Genomic DNA, 21,030 nt, shown 5'->3' with positions numbered 1-21,030 from the left:
GCTTTCCACAATGGTTGAACTAGTTTACATTCCCACCAGCAGTGTAGGAGGGTTCCCCTTTCTCTGCATCCTTGCAAGCTTTTGTTTTTCCTTGTATTTTGGATGTTGGCCAACCTAACTGGTATGAGGTAATACCTCATTGTGGTTTAATTTGCATATCCCTGATGATTAACAGTGCAGAGCATCTTTTCATGTGCCTGTTGGCCATCTGAATTTCTTCTTTGGCGAAGTGTCTGTTCAGATCCTCCACCCATTTTATTTCAAAACTATTAAAAAATTTTTTAACTCTGAGTTGGCATACATTTCAGATAATAAAATAAATAAACGGCTGTTGAAGAACATCTGATACTTATGTCATTAAATTTGAGAGTCAATTTAAAAACGGAGGTATAAAGGTAGTAGCTGAGTCACTCTCATTGCCCTACTCATCGTGAAATTTATAGAAACCTGTTTCATATGTATTGTGCATTCTTTGAATTCTTCAAATACACTATAATTATTTATGTGATGCTAAGAGATCTTAGTCAAAATTGGGTAGTTCTGTCTGAAGAGTATATAGATAGTACCACATCCAGTCATTTTTCATTTGCTTTTCCTTAATTCATACATTCAACAAATATCAAATGAGTGCCTACAGTGTGCTTGGGACTGTGCTGGATGCTGAGGATCCATATCTGCAGTCTTAGGGCTTAGATTCTAATGGGGAGAGAGAAATAACAAACAAGGTATTCACATGGTGATAAGTAATATGTATGAAGTAAAACAGGATGAAGCCATGGTGAATATGTGTGTATGCGGGGAGAGGGGAGGCAGGGACAGCTACTTAGTCAAAAGTGGTGGTGACATTTGAGCTGAGACCTAAATGATGAGAAGGACATGTCCAGCACATGGGAGATTGAAGGTCTTGAAATGTGTCTAGTACCACATGTTGAAATGATAATATTTCAGATATAGTGGGTTAAATAAAATGTATTACTAAAATTAATTTCACCTGATTTTTTTTTTTTATCCTTTTAATGTGGCTACTAGAAAATTCCGTTTGTGGTTTGCATTATATTTCTATTGGACAGCACTGACCTAAGAAGAAAGTTAATTTGAATTCTGATCTTTTTCCAGAGTGTACACATGTCCCAGGGTCTTCATGGATTGGGTGTTTTATGGGTCCTTAAGAGTCTGAGCTAATAGAACACAAGCTAAAATGTACTGAACGTTTACTTTGTGCTGGGCACTGAGCAAAACAGCTGTACATTCATTCACTGAATCCTCACACTACTCTGAAATAAGTATTTCCAACCCATTTTACAGATGAGGAACTGGAGGCCTGGAGGGACCAAGCATTTCCTAAAATGACAAGATTATGAAATAATGACAAGAGAAATCATTCCCAGTCGAGGTCTGATGATGCAAGAGGCAAGTACAGTGGACGGAAGGAGGAGCAGTTAGAGCACCACAAGGTCCGGGCCAAGCCACGCTCTCTGCTGCCACTGCCAGGGACCCTGAGTTCGATTCCCCTGGGCCCCACCACTTCCCGGGGTCTTGCCCGCGTCCTGGTCTGACCCATGCTATGTGTGTGTGTGTGCACAGCTCTGAAGACACTTTTTGGAGGGGACAGGATCCCCACTCCCACCCTCCAGCTTAGGGGTCTAGCCTTTTCTTCCCTGATGTAAGAACTTCAGGCTGCGCCCCCACAGGGTCACTGACTGCGGTTATCCAGCTCCGTGGCCCGAGCGTGGACAGAGGGACAGAGCGCGAGGCACTCTGGTTTTTCAGGAAGGCGCTTGTTTCCTCTCTGGGGTTTCTTAGGCGGCGATGTGAACAGTCATCCTTGTGGAGGGAGCCAAGGGACCCTGCGGCTTTACCTATGTCTTATCACAACTACCTACGGCATTGGACGAGTAAGGGAGAGAAAGGTCTATTTTGTGAAGTGTCCTGTCATACCCAGGAAGACCTAAGTCTGACTCACAGGGAAGCTGTGACTCATCCTTCCAGGACAGTTTCCTCTGCCACAACCGAACAAATGCTGGCCCCAGGGCTAAAATGATTGTGTGAAACAGTTGGACAGGGAGACAGTATAGAATTGCCACCTTGTGCTAAGCCCCCAACTTTCCCTTTTTGACTGTCCTTTAAAAATGCATTTTTAGCCATATTTGACTTGCATCATAAAACTAAAGGGAGGCACCATGATGGGTACCACTTGCCTGGATCACCTTATGTGTTTCTACGATAAATCGGCAACACAGATTTACACACTTGAATTTGGCAAAACACAGGAAACACTTGAGATCAAAACGAGGGGCTTCTGGCAAGATTCCACACCTGCCATCTTTTGTATTTGACCCTTTCTCTAAAAGCTCAAAGTGACAACAACAAAACACTGAGAGCAAAAACCAAAAAGCAAATGAAAACCAAAAAAAAAAAACAATAACAATAACAGGAGCAACAGCAATGACGACAAGTATCTTTTTCTTGCCTTAGATGCGGTATGATGGATCACCATCTTATTAGAGTTGGTATATTATATGTGTTCATCTGAAGAAATCTTTATTCCTTAAACCCATTTCTTTTTGTACTTTGTCATTTGTGTAACCAAGAATATGAAAGAACTCAAAATTGATAGATTACCATTGAAACAGATTTATAGTGGTTAAGGATGAACTAATACAGTGAACTATTAAATTAACAACTAGAGTAAAAATGCACTCATACCATCTTGAATTAATAATTCAACTCTTAGAGAATAAAATTTTGTACTGGTAAGTGTTCATGTGCCTTCTCTGTACCTCTCAGTTTTCTACATATTTTTTACAGTACTATAGGTTCAAGGTAGGAAGGATATGGGACCTCTTCATTAATCCTATGATTTTAAGAAATACTTATAAATTGCAAAGGTAATTTGATTTCTTAAATTTCCAAATTTCTCAAATTTCTTTTAGGAATTCCTTCAGCTCTTGAGAAAAAATTTTGGAAGTCAGTAACTGATAGTGGTCTTCTGAGACAGAGAGGACAGAAGGAAATTACTTATAAATGATTCAAAAGTCGTGTCATGTGTATATGTGAAATTTCCTTCCATGTTGCAAGTTTTGAGTGGATGTTGTATCAGTAAATGTGTTCTGTTCCTTTCTCTCTTTTTTCTCTGGTATTCCCATTATGCATATGTTATACCTTTTGTAGTTGTCCCATGGTTCTTGGATATTCTGTTCCAATTTTTTCGCAGTCCTTTTTCTCTTTCCTTTTAATTTTGGAAATTTCTTTTGAGGTATCCTCAAGCTCATTAATTCTTTCCTCATCTGTGTCTAGTCTGCTATTGAGACCATCAAGAACATTCTTCATTCCTGTCACAATGTTTTTGATTTCTAGCATCTATTTTTGATTCTTTCTTGGAATTTGGAATCTTGGAATCATCTCTTTGCCTACAATTACCCATCTGTTCTTGCATGCTGTCCACTCTTTTTCCACTAGAGCCTTTAGTTGTTTTAAATTCCCAGTCCAATAATTTCAACATCCCTGCCTTATCTGAGTGTGGTTCTCATGCTTGCACTTTCTCTTCAAACTGCATTTTTGCCTTTAGGTTGACTTGTAATCTTTTTTTTTGAAAGCCAGGCATGATATGTCAAGTAAAAGGAACCCAGAACTGGTTCCTGAAGAGTTTTTACTTGTGGGTTCTTAATGTGGTAACTTGTAAGTCTCTATTTACACCTGTATATTTCTCCAGGTTTGAAGACAGTGGTTTACTCGTAGATCTGATGGATCTACGAGTTGTTGGTTTTTCAGTTTATTCAGCTTTTTAGTTTATGTTAGGATGGAGTGACAACTTCTAACAACTTACATGCCAGACCAGAAACTGGAAGTCCTCAGTCAATATTCTCTAGTTGCAGGAAATGGAAACCTTCAAACACATGAGAAAAAATAAGAAGATGAAAAAAATAATTAATTTACTGAAGGCTATGGGGGTAGCTCGCAGAATTACATGAAGACATGTAGGCAGGTCACAGAAAGTTCAAAATCCAGAGAAGCTCTGTGTTACAGGCTTACCTTGGGCCACGTGCCCACTCATGGCCTGGAAGAGCAGTCCCACCAAGGTGTCGTGGGAAGGATCCGTCCTAAAAGGAAATTTAGGGTACTGCTAGGAGGAGCAGGGGGATGCCTTACAGAGATAAGCGCCTTTGTCCAGGGAAAAAGGAAACCAAGCAGCTGCTGAAGTTCTGACTCACTTCTGATTGCTTCCCACTGGGATGGAGGACAATAGCAATTAATTTTTTAGGTCAAAGTCTCACAGAATTCCTATGCAATCTTATTATTCTGTATACCCTTTATATTTAATGGATTTTTGGCTAGTAGGGGCTGATTCTCTATATGACAATTATATAAGCCACACTGATATATATGGGAATGCTACTATAGTTCATGGTCTTTTGTTATTTTAGATTTTTTTCATTTGACACTAAGTATTTGTGTTGCATCTCCCTTCATCTACTTTAAGTCAACATTAAAGAAAAAGAAATTCCTAGTAATTCTCTTCTGAATGTTTCTTTTTCACTTTGAAATAGAATCAAACTCTCTGAAGAAGCAACTTGATCCAAAACCTGCTTTGTCTTCCAAGGAAAATTAAAAGGTAAAAAATCAGAAGCTCAACAGACTTCTTGCCAATGATTGATTTGGGGAATAAAGAGCTATCACTTCCCATTTCCAGGATTCCTGATCACCATCTTTTCCTGCTTACTGTTTATCAGTTGGAGTCCAGTTGCCACTGTGTAGATGGTCTGCACTCACACTTTGAGAAAATTGACTTCAGGCATGAACAGGGGAAGGGTCAACAAAGGTGATTGTGAAAATGTTGCCAGAGAGGTAGGAGGGAGTTCAGAGAACATGGGGTCACAGAGGCCAAGGAAAGAGTTTTAGGAGAAGGGAATGGAAAATAAAATCTAAGAAATGTCCATCAAACAAGAAGGAAGTTGTTGAAAATATTGTAAAAAACATCCTCGTGAGATTAATGAAGCCAGAATGCAGTGGATGGAGGAGTGAGTGGGAGGTATGAAAACAAAGACAGGGTACACTGCTCTAGCTAAAGCCTGGCTGTGCAGAAGAGATGGGGGTGGTTGTTAGAGTGTGACACAGTGGGGAGAGGGTGACTTTCTCTTTTTAGAAGGTGGGAGGTACTAGTAGTACATTTTAAGTTGTTCAGAGGAAGAATCCTATTGAGTAGAAGTAGTTGAACATACAGTACGTTCCTGGAGAGATGGCAAATGGTAGGATGAGAGATTTGAGGAGAGAGTGAGGCTGGGAAGGTCAGAAACCTGAAATACCTGCAGTGGAGAACAGGAGACAAAGTGATGTAGGCAACACAAGCAGTTCACTGGGCAGTACTGAGTCTTAATACAGAAATCTGTACTTTAAAAATGAGGTATTTCAAATACCTAATATTCAAATCCTCAGATGTGGGACTGGCTGAGTGAAGTGGGATGGGGGCTGTGGTATATATGGCTGGGAGTTTAGCACACCTGTGATCAGTTAAGATGTTTCTTAACTGATTACAAGCAGTAAACACAACTTAAACTGGATTGTAAAATGTCTCACATAAGGAAAAGTCGAAAAATGGGTAGGCCACAGGCATAGATTTATTCAGGATTCATTTGTGATTTACTCTATTCATCCCCACTCCATGTGCTGGCTTTATTCTTATCCCGCTTCCCTCAGGGTTATGCTTTGACTGCCAGCAGCAGCCAGGGCTGAGGATCCCGGACAAAATATTGGAACCATAAAGAAATAGCGGGGAAGGATGGCGGAGAAATACCTGCCTTCTGCCCTCCTCCTTGCACCCCATCTTCCACCATTTCTCTCCTTGGCAGGACTTAAAAAAAGCCACAGGGCCAGGTAGCCTAGAATTAGTGCCAATACAGAGCAGATGAGAGGCATGGTGGGGAAGTGGGTGTGAAAGCCAACAAGCAGAGGTCTAACACAGGCCCAGGAGATAGTGGACGGCCAAAATGGAGTGGCCCAAGAACAAAACAGAGATCCTTCCAGCATGCAGAACCCAAGGAACTCACCCTACCACCAGCTCAAGGGAAGCTTGTCCTTTCTAGGTCACAGGAGGTGCTGGCTGCCAGGGAGTGGTGGCACAGTGTGTTGTTGGAAGTGGTGCGCGCTTCTGAGTGGGGTTTGCTCTCAGTGATCCATTTCTTCTCTGTCCCTGTGCAGTGAACTGGGGAATGGCTGACTCTCTCATTTGGCCACATCCTGACCTGAATGAGAGGAATTCATGTCACATGGAGATCCTGGGTGCTGGGATTAAGTCAGGACTTTGGGAGGAGGAGGCAAGAACATTTAGATTATAGGTTATAGTTTTATACATTAAGGAAAATATATATGGAAAGGAGGGTGTGGGCTTCCCTGCCAGGTGCTGGGCTGTGGTTGCTACTGTTCCAGCCCACGGGCATGCTTTGTCCTCCTTTTTCTGTAAGCAGGTGCTTCAGAGCTTGGATGAGGACCTTGCATTGGTAAGACACTTGGCTTGGATGAGTGCTTTACATAGTGCCGAGTCCTTATCCTCACACTCTAGAAGTTGGGGTTACAGAAGTACCAGACAGACAAGGGGTGGATAATAAAGTGAATGGCTGTTTTGTCTGCCCATCATCCCTTCTGTTGCAGAACTAACCTCTCCCGTCTATGTGGTTCTGGAAGGGGCTGCAAATCACAGGCACTGACATCAGAAGTCATGTGACCAATCAGATATTGGCCTAGGATTATGACCTGGAGACACATATAACAGAGTCCAAAAACCGCGGAAGGCAGCTCACTCCAGTAGCAGTGCCCTGGAGAGCTGCTCCAGAGGCAGGTGTCGTCAGCTGGAATGGCTAGCTCCGTCCTGTTCCTTGCCCTTCCTGAGATATGAGTGCTCAGCTCTGAGCATTCTGTTCATTCCTTGGTATTCTTCCTACGAAACTTTCAGTGCTTGAGAGATCATTCTGTTCACAATAACCAAAAACCGTACCTGAAGGAAGAGCCAACATGGTTTAAAGCTTTAGCGGTTACCACAGAGCTCCAGAACTGAAGCTGGTCTCCCTCGTCAGGGTTGTTCGGAACAAAGATGCTGGAAATTCACGTGGATCAGCAGAGTTCTGGGACAAACTGTATCGCTCAGAAGACCATCACGGACCACATGTGTCCTTGAAAAATAGGGAAGTATAAGGAAAAGATTCATTACCTGGGTTAAACATAATTTTCTTAGAAGACATGTTTTCAAAGTAATTCATGAATATTGTTTTTCATGTTAACTAAACTTGTAAAAAGGTAATATACCAAGGGTGCTTCTTCAGGACAGCCTTAACGTTCTGCCTCTCACCTGCTGATTTTTATAAAAAGGAAAATGGTTTTTCTTATCATGTTTATTAGTGTTATGCATACTTTCTAATACTTTAGGAATCATTTGCTGAAGGATATCTTCTGAACATACACAGAGGCATACAAATACAGTCCTAAACACTGTCCTTAGAAATAATTTATTCTTATTTCATACATTTGTTTTTCAGCAAAAAATACATAGTTATATTATTTATACAAGATTTCATGTTCAAGACAGTAGGGAACAAATGTCTCAGAAAAACAAAATCATAGCCAACAATACATCAGAAGTGAGTCACAATTTTGTTCAGCTATGTGCACAGAATTGACCAAAGTGATATCTATTTGTATGGATTAATTTGCTTAATTTATCAGGTAATGTGGGATTATGATTAGATTTTGTTTTTCTGGCAGAATACACTAGTGATTTGAAACCACACCGTCCTAGTCCCTATGTGGAAGTTTACACATCCTAAGAAAGCCTTTCTAGCTAGCTGACGACAGCTGTTTTAGGATGTAGGTGATGACTGGAGTCAAGGTAACTGAAAAAGAATTAATTTAGCAAGCAGTGGGAAAAACTATACAGTTTCTTTCTTCATGCTGGAGTTATCCTTTACTCCCTTCTCCCTTCATTACATTATCACCATTAAATGAACTAAAAAAATAGAATACTGACACAAGGAGGTCTCTATTTGATCACTGTTAAATCCTCCCTCTGCCTCTGACCTGAGGAAAAAAATTATGGTCTTTCAGTTGATGCCCTTTACTACAAAAGGGGACCTGCTGGTTGTACATTCTTGTAAATCAAATCCGAGTACAGCAGTCGTTTTTAAATCCTTAGAAATGAATGAACCTCATAAGGCAGATGGTTCGAGTAGGCCTAAATACATGTTAGGAACCTTTTATCTTCAAGGCTGAGTTTGTGGAAAGGGCAGGCTTCAAGGGTTGTGGAAATGGTCTGGGAAGCCTGAGAAGGAAGAGAGTTCAGAGCTACCGCAAGCTTTATGCAAATCCGAGAGCAGCCATGGAATCGTCCCTGGGCCCCGAAATACAGCCAGCCTTCTCCTGGTCTGTGTAGCAACGGCACGGGATTTCAGTCTTTTTTCCACTCCAAAGAAACAAGGAGCAGAGCGTCCAGGGCTGTGCATTTAACTGGCCATGTTATTCACTGTGGTTATACCCTCATCAAAGTGAAAGGTGCCTCATCCCTTTATTGCCTTGGTACCTAGTTACTCAGAATTATTCTGCTTATAGCCTCTGTAAAAGAAAACCAACCCAGTAGAAAAGTAGACCTTCTGTGCTACACCTTGCTGGGAGATAACGTATCTGACCTGTTTTCTTCTTTTAAAAAAGTGGTTTTGCCCTTCTTTAAACTATACATTATTTACATTTTAAAAGACCTAATATGAGGTTTTTATCATTTGGGTAAGAGCTCAAGGTGATTAAACTCCCGGAACAAAGATGAGGCTTTCCAAAAAGCGCTGGTTCTCATCTGTGTGCTAAGGCTTGTTTTACAAACAAATTGCTATTATAAACTTTTAAAATATAAAATTAGAACACTTCTTTAAAGTTGTTTCCTATTTTCTTTTTTGCATCCAGTGTATTAAAAACAAATTATGCTTTCTAACTAGAGATGGAACTTAAAAGAAGAAATGAAATTAACGTGCTCCCATCTTTCACCTGGAAACAGGGTCTATTCACATGGTGTCCTTTCTCAGTGTTGTGGGAGCCATGAGGAGCAGGGCCAGTTCTACAGAATAGTTAAATAACCCACCGAGAGCTTGGTTACCCACTGAGACCCCTCCACTCCTACTTGTGTGCTTATTGCATACATTAGGTGCAGCTATAAGGCAGGAAAAAGATGGCCTGCTACTTTTACACATTTGAGAATAATTTTGCACTTTCAAGAAATTGTCCTTGAGAAATACCGTGTTTGGAAAAGCTTTCAGGGATTGGTCAATAACAGAAAGTATTAAAGATCATGCATTACATTTAGAAGCATGACATGTTGGGGAACATTTTTCAAAATCTCAAAAAGCTGTTTTCCATTGAGCTAAATAGTCAATAAGTTGTCACTTGTTGCATATAGGTATGTGTTCACAGCTTTTGAGTCACATCCTGTCACAGTTAACAGCCAAACAAGCATTCTTGGCCTCTGACCTATAAATACCCTCTGCAACTTGCTCACAGACTCTTAAGAAGCTGCTCTAAAACAAAAAAATCTACAAACTGGGTAGAAATCTGCCAACCAGAAATGCAATACATGTGCCCCTTTTTTTTTTAACAACAACAAACATCTGTATTAGCTCTTTGGGATAGTGACTGAGAAAAAATTGACACCGATTTTCACAATTACGAGATAATAATTCAAAATATTGAAGAAGGAATAAAATATTCATTAGAGAGGCATGTGGTCCATCACAATGCAGAATACAGTAGTGCTCAGCTTCAACCAATGAATGCTTCCTTTTTCAGTTTGTTTAGGCTTGTTTGCTTTTTGTCAGGCTTATGTCAGAGACTACTGGCAATTCTTCAAGAAAATGATTCAAAAGGTGACTTACAATTGCCTGGTGCTATCCCCTAATGCCTTTTGCCTTATGCCCTAATTTTATGGAAACAAATTAAGGACGTTAAGCCAGGGGTAAGTGTGCTTCTCAAAATATACCTTGGCACTAGCGCTCAGGTCAAAAGCTACACAGGATGTGGTTAGGCTGCCAAATAGAATTCCTTGTTTGCCCATTTAAGTGCTAACACTGTCAGAGTTCACAAAATTCAAATTCAGGGGAAACTGTTCCATTCTGGCTGTTTGAATCTAATCCTCTTTGTTCCCCCCTTCTTAGGCCTTCTTTCTGTCTTTTTTACATCTGATATTTTCTACAATTTCCTCCACATTAATTTTTTTCTAAGATATATAACACAATGACCTTAAAAGGAGAAAATGGCTAAAGAATGTTGATCTTAATCTTTGGAAATCTAAACTTGCATTTTTAAAAACTTAATTACTCTATCTTTGACATTCATACACATAGTAGAGATCACAGTTTAGGCACTTTGGATGAATTTTCCTTCATAATGATATGAATACTATTAAGCTTTCAAAAGTGATTGTTATTAGTGTCTTTCTTAATTAGTTGTGATGGTAAATTTTTGAACTCTTTCTATGTACATATACCTGCTATCCCTTCACCTGGGTTGTATATTAAAATTCGTAGTTGTTTTTAACCATAAAATTCACATAGGCCTAGGAGGAGACAGGAAAAAAGAAGAAAGAAAAAAGAAAGAAATTGTGGGTAAGTTCACATGTTAATTGAAATAAGATTTTATGCATTGCTTTTATGCTAATAGAAAGGAGAAAAGAACCAAACTCAGTGGCTTGGGACAGGCTGCTTACGAGTTTGATCCCTGGCCTTTCTGGTGCTTCTCTCTCTCTGTTCCACAAGCAGAAAAAAGGGTAATGGCTGTATAGTATGGATGGGGCCTTGCCCAATGTCTTACATGCAGTAGGTGCTCAATGTTCATAAAAAGGATTACATAAAGGAATGAAGGAAAATCAATTCAAAGGAGAGTGACAGAATGAAATTAGCAGTGCTAGACATCAAAGATGAAGAACAAGCTGATACAAACTAAGTAGCTGATCACATTTTAAGATTTTATAATCTAAATTTTTGTCTAAGATTTTGTGATCTAAATTCAAAGATAGCTGTATCTTCCTTTGCTCTCTTTTACATTATAAAGCAGCAATTAAAAGATATATATTATTTATCTCCAATTAGTGTGTGTGTACTTGGCAGGCATCATAGCTTGCAAAATACTAAACACTCATGATTGAGCACACAACCACCCCACATCAAAAGGCCAGTTTGAAAACTTAATTCTGGAGCCTGGGACCTATGGTATAACCTTGAAGTGGAGATAACTCCTACTGCACCTGATCCCTACTATAGCCTGGTGCAGATTAACTGAAGTTGTGAAGAGAACTGAAGATAAAAATCCCTGTTTATTATTGCTATTAGCTTTCAGATTCAGCACCAAATCAGAAAAAAAAAATTATAAAAATCATCTGCATCCCCAAATTTTGAGAACTTAGAATTATTCCCCTGCAGTAGCATGATGAATTAGGCGAAATGGTTTTTGACTGCAAGCACTTAACAGGCAGGATTTATGAATGGAAACATGTGAAGGCTACTCTGGCCAGCTCTGAAGCCCACACTTTCTTCCTGGACTATTTATAGAAAGTGTATGGCCATTGGAAAAGATCACGTTTATTTTTATTAGCCAGTCATGACATGACCAAAGAACTCACTTCCTTTCTCTGGAAGGTCATCCTCTTCACCTGAGGGTGTAGCTGAAGGACAGGGAAGAAAGGGCTTTTAGCCAACGAAATCAGCCTTACTCAACCTCAGAGACCAACCCACTGGGTGACAGACACTGAAGTTGTTTAAACACCCTGCTTTTCCAGGCATGACTCTATGATGCTGCTCCTTGAGATGTCATCTAGATCATGACTAACAAGTAAAAATAAACTGCATTACATAATATGCTTAAAAATTATACTGCCAAAATAGGTTTTATGGAGATAATGGAGTGCATTCTTGCTTGTCATTTGTTCTACGTTTCAAACAGCTGTAGAAACTGAATTGTAATGGATGTGGCAAATGGAGTGTGAAAAAATATTCCTAAAGATATTTTATTGTGATTGCCGTATTACCCTTGAAATATGTAATACACCTGGATAGTTCCATGCGAATGGAAACTCGGTAAATATTTCCTGATTCTTAAATTTGTCATCATTTATCTTGACAGAAATCTGATATAAATTAGCAAATAACATAGAGAGTCTAACAAATCATCCCTGGTCATAGTGTATATGGTACCCATTTGCAAGCATGGAGTGAAACCAAGCCATTGTTGTCAACTAGAATGCCCTTTTGTCAATGTTATATGTGGCATATAAAATCTCAGATGCAATGGGGAAGGGAAAGTGGAGGAAGGGAAAGGCAGGGGAAGGAAAGTGAGTCATTCTCTCTGGCACATACTGGGTGCTGAAACCTTTTAAGGGAAAAGTGTGTCATCTTATGGGGCTCATGCATCATAATCACTTGAAAATGATATGGGTATAATTTTATCCTTAAGTGGCCTCTGCTTAAGGACAAAGACAGGGCAAAAGAGAAGTCTGTTTGTAGACCCTGAAGATTGCCAACAAAAAATTGAAAATGAAAAATATGAGGCTTATTTCTTGTCCTTAAACTCATCAACTCTTTTCAGAAGTCTGTCTCTTGAAAGTTCCTTCTGAAAGGGGAGGCCCCATTTTACAAGAAAGGGACAAAATACTCCTTGTCTTGTTTCTCTAGCTTCTAAATCAACATTCTTTGGGGCTCTAAAAGAGACAACAATGACATGCAAATAAGTTTGCAGGTGGAAATACCCTGGTTTCCACAGTCATCCTTGAATACATGTACTGAATTAAGTTACAGTGAGAAATAACATCTGTGGTCAGCCTCTGTAACCGAACAGGGATCTCCTCACACATTGCAAAAGATGAGACACTGACACTCATCAGCAAATATGCCAAGCGTATTTACAATCCCACTAAGAGGTTCTAAATCAAATACGGACATATATAAAGTTAACTTCTGTGTGCAGGTTAACACACAAGCATACTGGCTCCTCTAGGGAATCCTGCAGAGACTCTGTTTACAAATACAGTAGTGATTAAAAGCATATACAAAAACAGCAATATTTTTAAGAGCTTCAGCCTACCAGTGCTGAGGTAAGTGTTCATCTACCTTATGTGCTTGATATAAATTGTACCATGAAGTCAAGACTCCCCATTCAATGGCTTATTTGGCTCTCAACCAAAAGGACTTGTCAGGAAGTGTGATACATATTTAAATAAGCCACATCAGTGGTTTGTGTTCATCTAGGGTGGCCATCTCAAATACAGGTTAGCATTTTTAAGAAATGTCTTAAATAACACTGGCTAATCAATGTGGTTGTTAGAAAGGATCTCATGAGCATGTTCACTAATTTTTGGACAATTTAGGGTGACTGCCACTCATTTCCATAGGCAAAGGGAATATTACTTAACTCAAAACTTTCAGTTTCAACTCAAGGAATATGCTCCTGACTTTCAAAACTGCCTCATTCATTACTGAATTTTGTGTTTTAAACTTTAAGCAAGGACAGATAGCATCAGCCTAGAAACTGTCCTCTCACCTTCCCTAACGGCTGCATTAGGAAGCACAGCTACATCATTGGTTGGCTCCTTCTCTTTGTAGAGAAGCCAGAGGCTCTGCATGGCCTGGTGAGTTACAGTGCTACCAAAAACTTACAACCAACACCCTCCTCCTTCTGTCCTGGTGCAATCTTAAGCCTTGATTTGCAGCTTACTCTTCCTGCTGTCCCCATCCAATAAACTATGTTTGAGGACCAGTCATTTGGGCGTTGATTCAAAAGGCACATTTATTCCAGTGGCAACTTAAAAAGTAGAAAGGAAAGAATCCAGATTAAAAACAAAACAAACAAAAAATAGGCTGGGTTTGGTGGAATACATTAAAGTAAATAGGAATCTGGGATCTTTACAAAGCACTGAGCTTCTCACCAGTAGTTTTACCTAGAGTTCCTAAGGTAGAATAATTCACAGTTGTATCGTGACATACATAGGCCTTCAGAAAACACTGTATAAAAAAGTAGTTGAGAACTTTCAAGCAGCTTGCCCTGATGTCCAGTTCAAGTGTATGCAATACAGAAGGGCTGCAAAATTCAAAACTACTTGACAAAATTCAGAGCATATCGCAGGCTTTGATAAATTATGAAAAACCATTGTATATATTATTATTTAAATAACATCTGAGAAACATTTTGAAGTAATTAACTTGTGTTCACATTCCATGCATTTTCTAGCAGATTAAGCCCTGGGTTTGTGTCTTTGTGCCCGTTTCCTACAAAGCTCGATTCTTTTGACAAATACAAGCATTCCTCTGACTGAAATGGAAGTACCCAGGCATTTTGTCTACTTACCCTCTTTACTGCATACCTGACCTCACAAGGGCTACTTTTGTTACCGCTGGCACCGAAGATGATTGGAAAATAGAACTGTTCGGGGTTTTATTTGGGATTTTATTCTCCGCCTTTGAAAAAATCCCCGGATGTCACAGACACCACCGAAATATTTCCCAGGGGCGAAAACCAGTGGCCCTCTCCCTCCTGCCTGGCCCACCTCCCTCTTCCGGAGCCCCAGGTGCACTGAGACCCCCACACCCCATTGCACTTTTTCTCTGTGGTTTTGCAGCACCTTCCTCGAGGAAACACAGCAAAACTTGAAGACAAACCAACAGCAGCAACAGAAACCCAGTAGACAGGTGGGCGAACCAACAGCCACGGCTAAGGTGAGGCTCACTTCTTACTACACAATTCGGAGCTGCTCAGAAACCTCTTGATGACCAGCGCCAGGCAGACCATCAGCAGCAGCATGTAGCCCACGGTGCCTGAGATGGTGGGCGCGGCCGGCGGCGCCTCGAGGAACTGGCGCAGGCCCTCTTCCACGTAGTACACCTGGTCATAGATGCTGAGGAATGTGAAGATGTGGAAGAGCTGGTGGCTGTGGCCGATGATGTCGAAGAGGCCTGGCTGGATGCGCTCGGGGATCTTGCTCACATTGAAGAAGGCGGCCACCACCAGCCAGAAATAGCGGCGGTAGAAGTGGACGAAGAGCGTGGGGTTCTCCCCGCGCAGGTCGAAGAGCCAGCTCTCGAGCATGATGGGGCAGGCCATGCTGAGAGGCATGACGAACACAAAGGTGCGCAGCGCGAACGGGTAAGAGCACCAGTCAGTGCGGCTCTTGCAGCAGGCCACAGTGCAGGCCACGGCCAGCACGAAGGCCACGGGCAGCACCAGCGCCCGGTAGGCGGCAATGAGGCGTGTGCAGTCCACTTGCCAGCCCAGGCGCTGCTGCACGTACGGGGTCATCACTCTGGCGTCCAACAAACTCAGGCCCGGCAGCAGGTAGTAATAGTAGGCCACCGTGCTGCCGAAGCCGTAGTAGCTGATGGAGGCGTAGTCCAGGTAAAAGAAGGCGGCCCGCAGGCGCAGCGATAGGCAGCTGAACACGTGCGCCGTGCAGCTCATGGCGAAGGTCAGCAGCACGCCCGACGCATAGCACCACAGCGGCAGCAGCCACGGGTGGTGGAAGGGCACGTCGTGGCCGCTCATGAAGAACAGGCGGCCGAACTTGCTCAGGAACAGCAGCAGCGGGATGAAGTGGGTCCAGAAGTTGAGCGTCTCGTTCGTAGGCTTCAGCACCGAGGCTAGGCACTCCTGCGCGGTGCAGGGCAGCCGCCGGTAGCCCGACAGGATGAAGCACTCCACGAAGTCGTCGGGCACCTCGTCCCAGCGCAGCAGCGGCTTGACCGACACTGGTGGGTCCCCGGAGGCGGGCGGGTGGGAGCGCAAGGCGACATCCGAAGCCGCCGCGGTCGTGGCAGGCGGGCCCTTTGTGCCCGCGCCCCGAGGCTGCAGGCGCCGCGGCATAGTTCCTGGGGCTTGGCTAGGGCGCGCACCGGCGACCTCTGGCGCCGGCTCCCGCGCACTCGGCAGTCCCCGCCGGCCGCCGTCGGAGCCTTTGTACACGCACCGGGGGCGTCGCTGCAGATTCAAGAGAAGACCCGGGCCTCTGAGCAGCCGGTCCTGAAACAAAATTAAATAATTAGATAAAAAATAATTTAAAGCCCTGCAGCGACTGGCAGGGGCGTGCGGGGCTTGGCGGCCCCTTCCAGGCGCCTGCTACCGGCTCGCGGCCGCCCGCGCTGCGGCAGCGGCGGTAGCGCGGCGGACTGCGGCGGCGGCGCTGCTGCGGTGACTGGGCATCGCGCGGTGCGGGCGCCGCCGCCGCCGCCCCCGGCGCGGGAGGCGGGGATGTGAGAGCGGAGGCGCAGCGAGGCGGGAGGGACGAGCGCACCGGAGAAGGGCGGGGGCCTCCCGGCTAGTGTTTCGCGGCCGCCTCGGCGGGTAGAGTTGTGCCCTGTCTCCAGTTCCGTACCATCCCCCTCCCTCCGGCCGCAGCAACCGTAAATGATTGATGCGGGGGCCAAAGGCTGCGCCAGTGAGTCGGCCGCGCGGCCGAGGGCGAGGGTCGGCCCCGGGGTTCGAACCCGACAGCCACGTGGGCGTTCGATAAGAACTGGAAAAGCGTTCGTGGGGGGCGGGGAGCCGCGGCGGCCGGGGGAGGAGAGGACGCCTGGCTCGGCGGAGCCCGCAGGGCCCAGAGGTGCGCTCCTTGCAATCTTCTGAGGAGGTGGGGAAGAGCACGCTCCGGCAATCTGGGGGCTTTGAGACAGTGTCTGGGTCAGGACAGTGTCATTGTCAGATACCTGGGACTGCTGCCGTGTGTGTGCGGGTTCGCGCCCGCGTGCGCCCGCGCAGGCGGTTCTCTCTGTGGCCACCATATCATTTATCTCCTGTAGTCTAGCGACTTACTCAGGTGCGTCACTAACCTTCCTTCTCCCTCGTCCAAGTCCTGCCTAAAGGAACCGTCCCTAAATTGGCCTCCAGTCGTGCGCACCAGCCCTTGCAAGCCGCAGCTCACCCATCCTGCTCTTGGGTCTTATTTGGAGCCCAAAGTCCAACAACTCAGGGCGGGCTACTTAAAGCCCACGTCTTAATGAAAAATTTCAGATGAAAATCAGGTGACTCAGAAAGCCTCTAGTGTTCTAAGGAATTTATTAAGGAGTTCCCAGGCAGAGCTGTGCCCGAATCAAGGGCTGATCAAAGTGAAGGGTAGTGTTGAGGGAGGACTTCAGCGAGGAGGCGCATTCTAGCTCAAACTGGAAAGAGGATGAAGAAGAGTTCGTAACGACTGGGCGGGGCTGGTTTGGAGAAAGTCTTTTCATAGTTAACCAGGAGTACCTGGCAGTCTATGTTGGGTTGCCGGAAGCCAGAAGAAAGGAAAACGGGAGAATCGAAAACGGTTGTGATGCACTGCCACAGGAAAATATGCCCTTGAACCTTGTAAAAGAGGGGCTAAAAAACTTGTCTGCTCTCAAGTGTTACCGTTTCACGGAAGTTTATTTCAGTGATGCCCCGCGGTCAGACTTTTATTCGTGACCTGCAGTACCGTGCCTTGGCAACAAGAGCTAACTTTTAAGGGAGCAAGCATTGTTCTAGGGGCATTACAATTTTAAGATCCTTCAGGTATTATTTTTTACATTTTGCAGACGACCATAAATAACATGCCTAATTGGTGGGAGGGGGATTTGAACCCAGGCAAGCTGCTTCTAGGTCTCATTGTACTTAAACCAAAACATCCAACGATCTGCTTTGCTCAAAGGAAGCTAGTGGGGAAGGCCAGTCTAACTTGAGGAAAGGCTTTCATTTTGAAAGGCTACCTTCATCAGTACAGTAAATCCTGTAAGTAGGTCAAGGAAGATTTACTTAGTAGTGGCTGAAGGAGACTTAAGTCAGAGATAAGAATTATTTATAACTAAGAAATCATTCAGTGTTGTAAATGTCTACAATTACTTGCAGGTATTAGAAACTGTCTCTCTAGGGTTTTCGGCCTTCTCTCCAAAAAATGTTTTCCACTGGGAAGTGACTTAGCAAACAATTACACAATTAGGCCAAAGGTACACTTTGGTCTTGTGCTATTGTGAACTATCACAAATTCCTGATTAATGAATTTTAAATTAAATAAATAAGATTTTGCTGTAGTTCTTTGAATAGTATTTTGTCTTAGTATTTTCTGTTTTTCCTCTGTCTATAGCCTTGTTGTTTTAAAGCAAAATCTAATATCCTTTAACATCTTGACTAAGGACTCTTGTTAATTTGTAAAAGAGATTAAGATTCAGGCATTTATAAATCAATTGTAGGAAAGATAAGTCTGAATCCAGGGAAGACAAGAAAAAAGATGTTCATATTCTCTTTGTTGCTCCATAAACAACCTGGGCATTAGCCTGTAAAAAATGTTGATTCTATAACAAGTCCCATATTTACCAACCTCTTAGTTGCATAATCAGCTCACTTATTCAGGGAAAATAAAAGTTCACGTAAAGTAAAACAATGGAATTGACTATAAGTGAACTTGGGCGAAAACTCTTGGTAGAGAAAAAAACATTTATCTTTATGACTAAGAATGGTGAGATTGGCCATAATAAAATATGGTGTCCTTTGAAACATTCAATATTTTATAAAGTAAAAAACATCTGTTGTAACATTCTTATAAGTCAGAATGTCTTTGTGATTTCTGCTTTTCTCCTTTCTCATCCATTTTCCACCCAACATGAGGCACAACTGAAGCCGTAGGGTGGTATTCATGAAAGCTCTCTGGCGCCAGGTTGGATAGCTGTCCTTGCTGTATCTCGATAACCCCCCCAAAAAAGAGCTAAGGAAACCGCAGTACTGACCAACTTACTAAAAAAACAAACCCAGAAATATGACTTTTCCTTAGTTATTACCAATCTATAGAATTAATTTTTCTTAAGTTTTCTGAGATATAAAAATGTGTTTTCCAAACCCTTCACAGGCTGGATTTGTAGTTTGTTCTAACTCCAGGAAATTAACTGCCTCTTGTTAGTAAGAAGCATGCTCACATCCCCTGGGCTTGGCTAAACAGATGGAAGCAGTGGGCTGGCTGCTGTTGAAGGCGCACAGGGAGATAGAGCATCTCTAAGGTGACCAGGACTCAAGCAGCAGAATCACCAGGTGTTACACTGGAGAGCCAGTGCTGGCATTTAGAGGCAGAAACCAGCTCATTTTCCCTTGTCAAACCAAGACCACAAATGTGGGTTTTGCAGTTCTGTGGGGGCTCTGCCCATTTATTTGGGTGCTGAGGGGTCTTGGCTGCAAAATGTAGTCACATGTAGGAACAGTAGTGAGCTGGACAAATGCTTTTCCCCATAGAGTTTGCTTTGGTAATGCTCTTACAGACCAACCATAGGTTTATTTGTGTTTCTCTCTCCATTAATAAGGTGAAGCATAAAAATTCTGCAGCATTTGATACTCTTTAATAGGGACAGTGAGCTATTTGTAAAGTCTGTAGAAAAAATGATGTGCTATGATATTTGCTAAAAATACACGTTTTCAAAGGAAATAAGTTTTTTTCCTAATCTCATTTTTTAGCCAAAACCAGCCAACCAGCCAAACAAATGAAACCTGCTGTGGACCCTGTGTTTAACTGCACCTAACACTGTATAAAAAGAAGTCTGTAAGATTCAGTCTGTGTCCTCAGAATATACAGTGTAAACACAAAGTGCTTCCCTTCCCCCTAATTGAAAACAGCCATAATGTTATCATCCAGACTCTTCCAGGTCAGATAAGGCTACTATCCAGATTATAAGGTCTGAGCTTCCACCTAATGGTGGAAACTTCTGGCAGTGGCATCTTCAGGGAAAAGTATAATCCAAAGGCCAGGTGGAGGGCTGAAATCTGGAGAGAGAGTACTGGGAGACTGAGTTCTTGGCTGGCACTATTCCTGCTCACTGACTGACGTGGGGAAAGAGTTCTCTTTTGAAGAAAAGCTCGGGGAGACTTGTTGAGGCTGGTTTTGCCTTTGAGGTTCTATGCAGGGAGGGACAAACTCCATACCTTCCTCTCTCCACAAGTGTACCTATTTTCTACCTGTGGTCTCCAAAGTGGAATGCACAAGAAGACCGATTCAGGTGAAGAATAAAATGTTACAACAACTTCTGTCTCCATAGATCTCATCCTTTTAAATGTCCATACTCTATGAAGGTTTTATAATACACTTAATGTGTAATACATGAGATAATATATAAGTAATATGTTGGAGCCTGCGAGAGGGTCAAAACACTTGGACTAATAAGGGTGCACCATCAGAACTGTGTGTTGACCTCTGCTCTACAGTCCATTCCTCTTGTTGGTCCAGCTATTTCCATCCCCTTTCCCAGGTCCAGGGTGGACTCCCCTTTCCTGCCTCTCAGGTTACTGGAAAGGGTGTTAGGAGGTCTCCATCTGCCATCCAACAGTCCTTAAGCTTTAACCAGACCTTCTTAACCCTTCAGCCCTTCTTGTAGCTTCCTTGAGCTAGGATGGCAATCACCATTCTGGGGTTATTTCTCTCTGATCTGCCCTTTCTGTTTCCTGCCTAGAACCTTATAGTGTCTTCCTACAAAGGCATTATGTTTACATGTTATATTCATTCTAATTCAGAATTACCATTTGGGAGGAGACTGTCATCAACTGTTGCTTGCTTTTAGTAGGAACTTTTAAGTAGCTTTCATTGATATAAATTTAGAAACAGTTATACAAGTGTGTATGGTAGATTATTGAATACCTGTTCCTCATTATTTATTGATAGTTTTCCTTGAAACAGTGCTTTGCACATGGTAAGTACTCAACGCTTTTTTGGGTTGTAAATTCTTTTCAGTACTGTTAGCCTTTAAAAGTAGAACTTAGAATTCTAGACTCTGAGAACAGGGATGTCACTTAATCCTTTAAGTCATCTAGACCAACTGTCTTCCAGTTTATGATAGTAGTTTCAATTTATTGATCATATACTGTTTTTAGATACTGTGATAGACACTTTACATGTGTTATCTCTAATTTGTGGAAAACTCTTTGCAAAGTAAATTCACTATCCCTGTTTTCAGACAAAACTGAGGCTCAGAGATGTTAAGCAGCTGGGTGGCAGTGCCAGAGCCAAACTTTATTAATTTCAAACTCCCCACTCTTTCCTTTTCA

At 42.7% G+C, this 21,030-nt stretch overlaps 1 protein-coding gene across 1 annotated transcript; it reads right to left on the bottom strand.

Annotated features, from left to right (window-relative positions):
- Positions 1-14,436: 14,436 nt before the first annotated feature.
- PAQR9 (progestin and adipoQ receptor family member 9) lies at positions 14,437-15,899 on the bottom strand. The gene has a single exon (XM_036877308.2). It carries the CDS (start codon positions 15,865-15,867, stop codon positions 14,734-14,736), a length of 1,134 nt encoding a protein of 377 aa, XP_036733203.2. The 5' UTR covers positions 15,868-15,899; the 3' UTR covers positions 14,437-14,733.
- Between the last annotated feature and the right edge of the window lie 5,131 nt (positions 15,900-21,030).

The sequence above is a fragment of the Manis pentadactyla genome, chromosome 1 (assembly GCF_030020395.1).
Source record: "Manis pentadactyla isolate mManPen7 chromosome 1, mManPen7.hap1, whole genome shotgun sequence".
Classification (NCBI taxonomy): domain Eukaryota; kingdom Metazoa; phylum Chordata; class Mammalia; order Pholidota; family Manidae; genus Manis; species Manis pentadactyla.
Note: the sequence above shows the minus strand (reverse complement) of the source record. Positions and strands in the feature narration are given on the sequence as shown.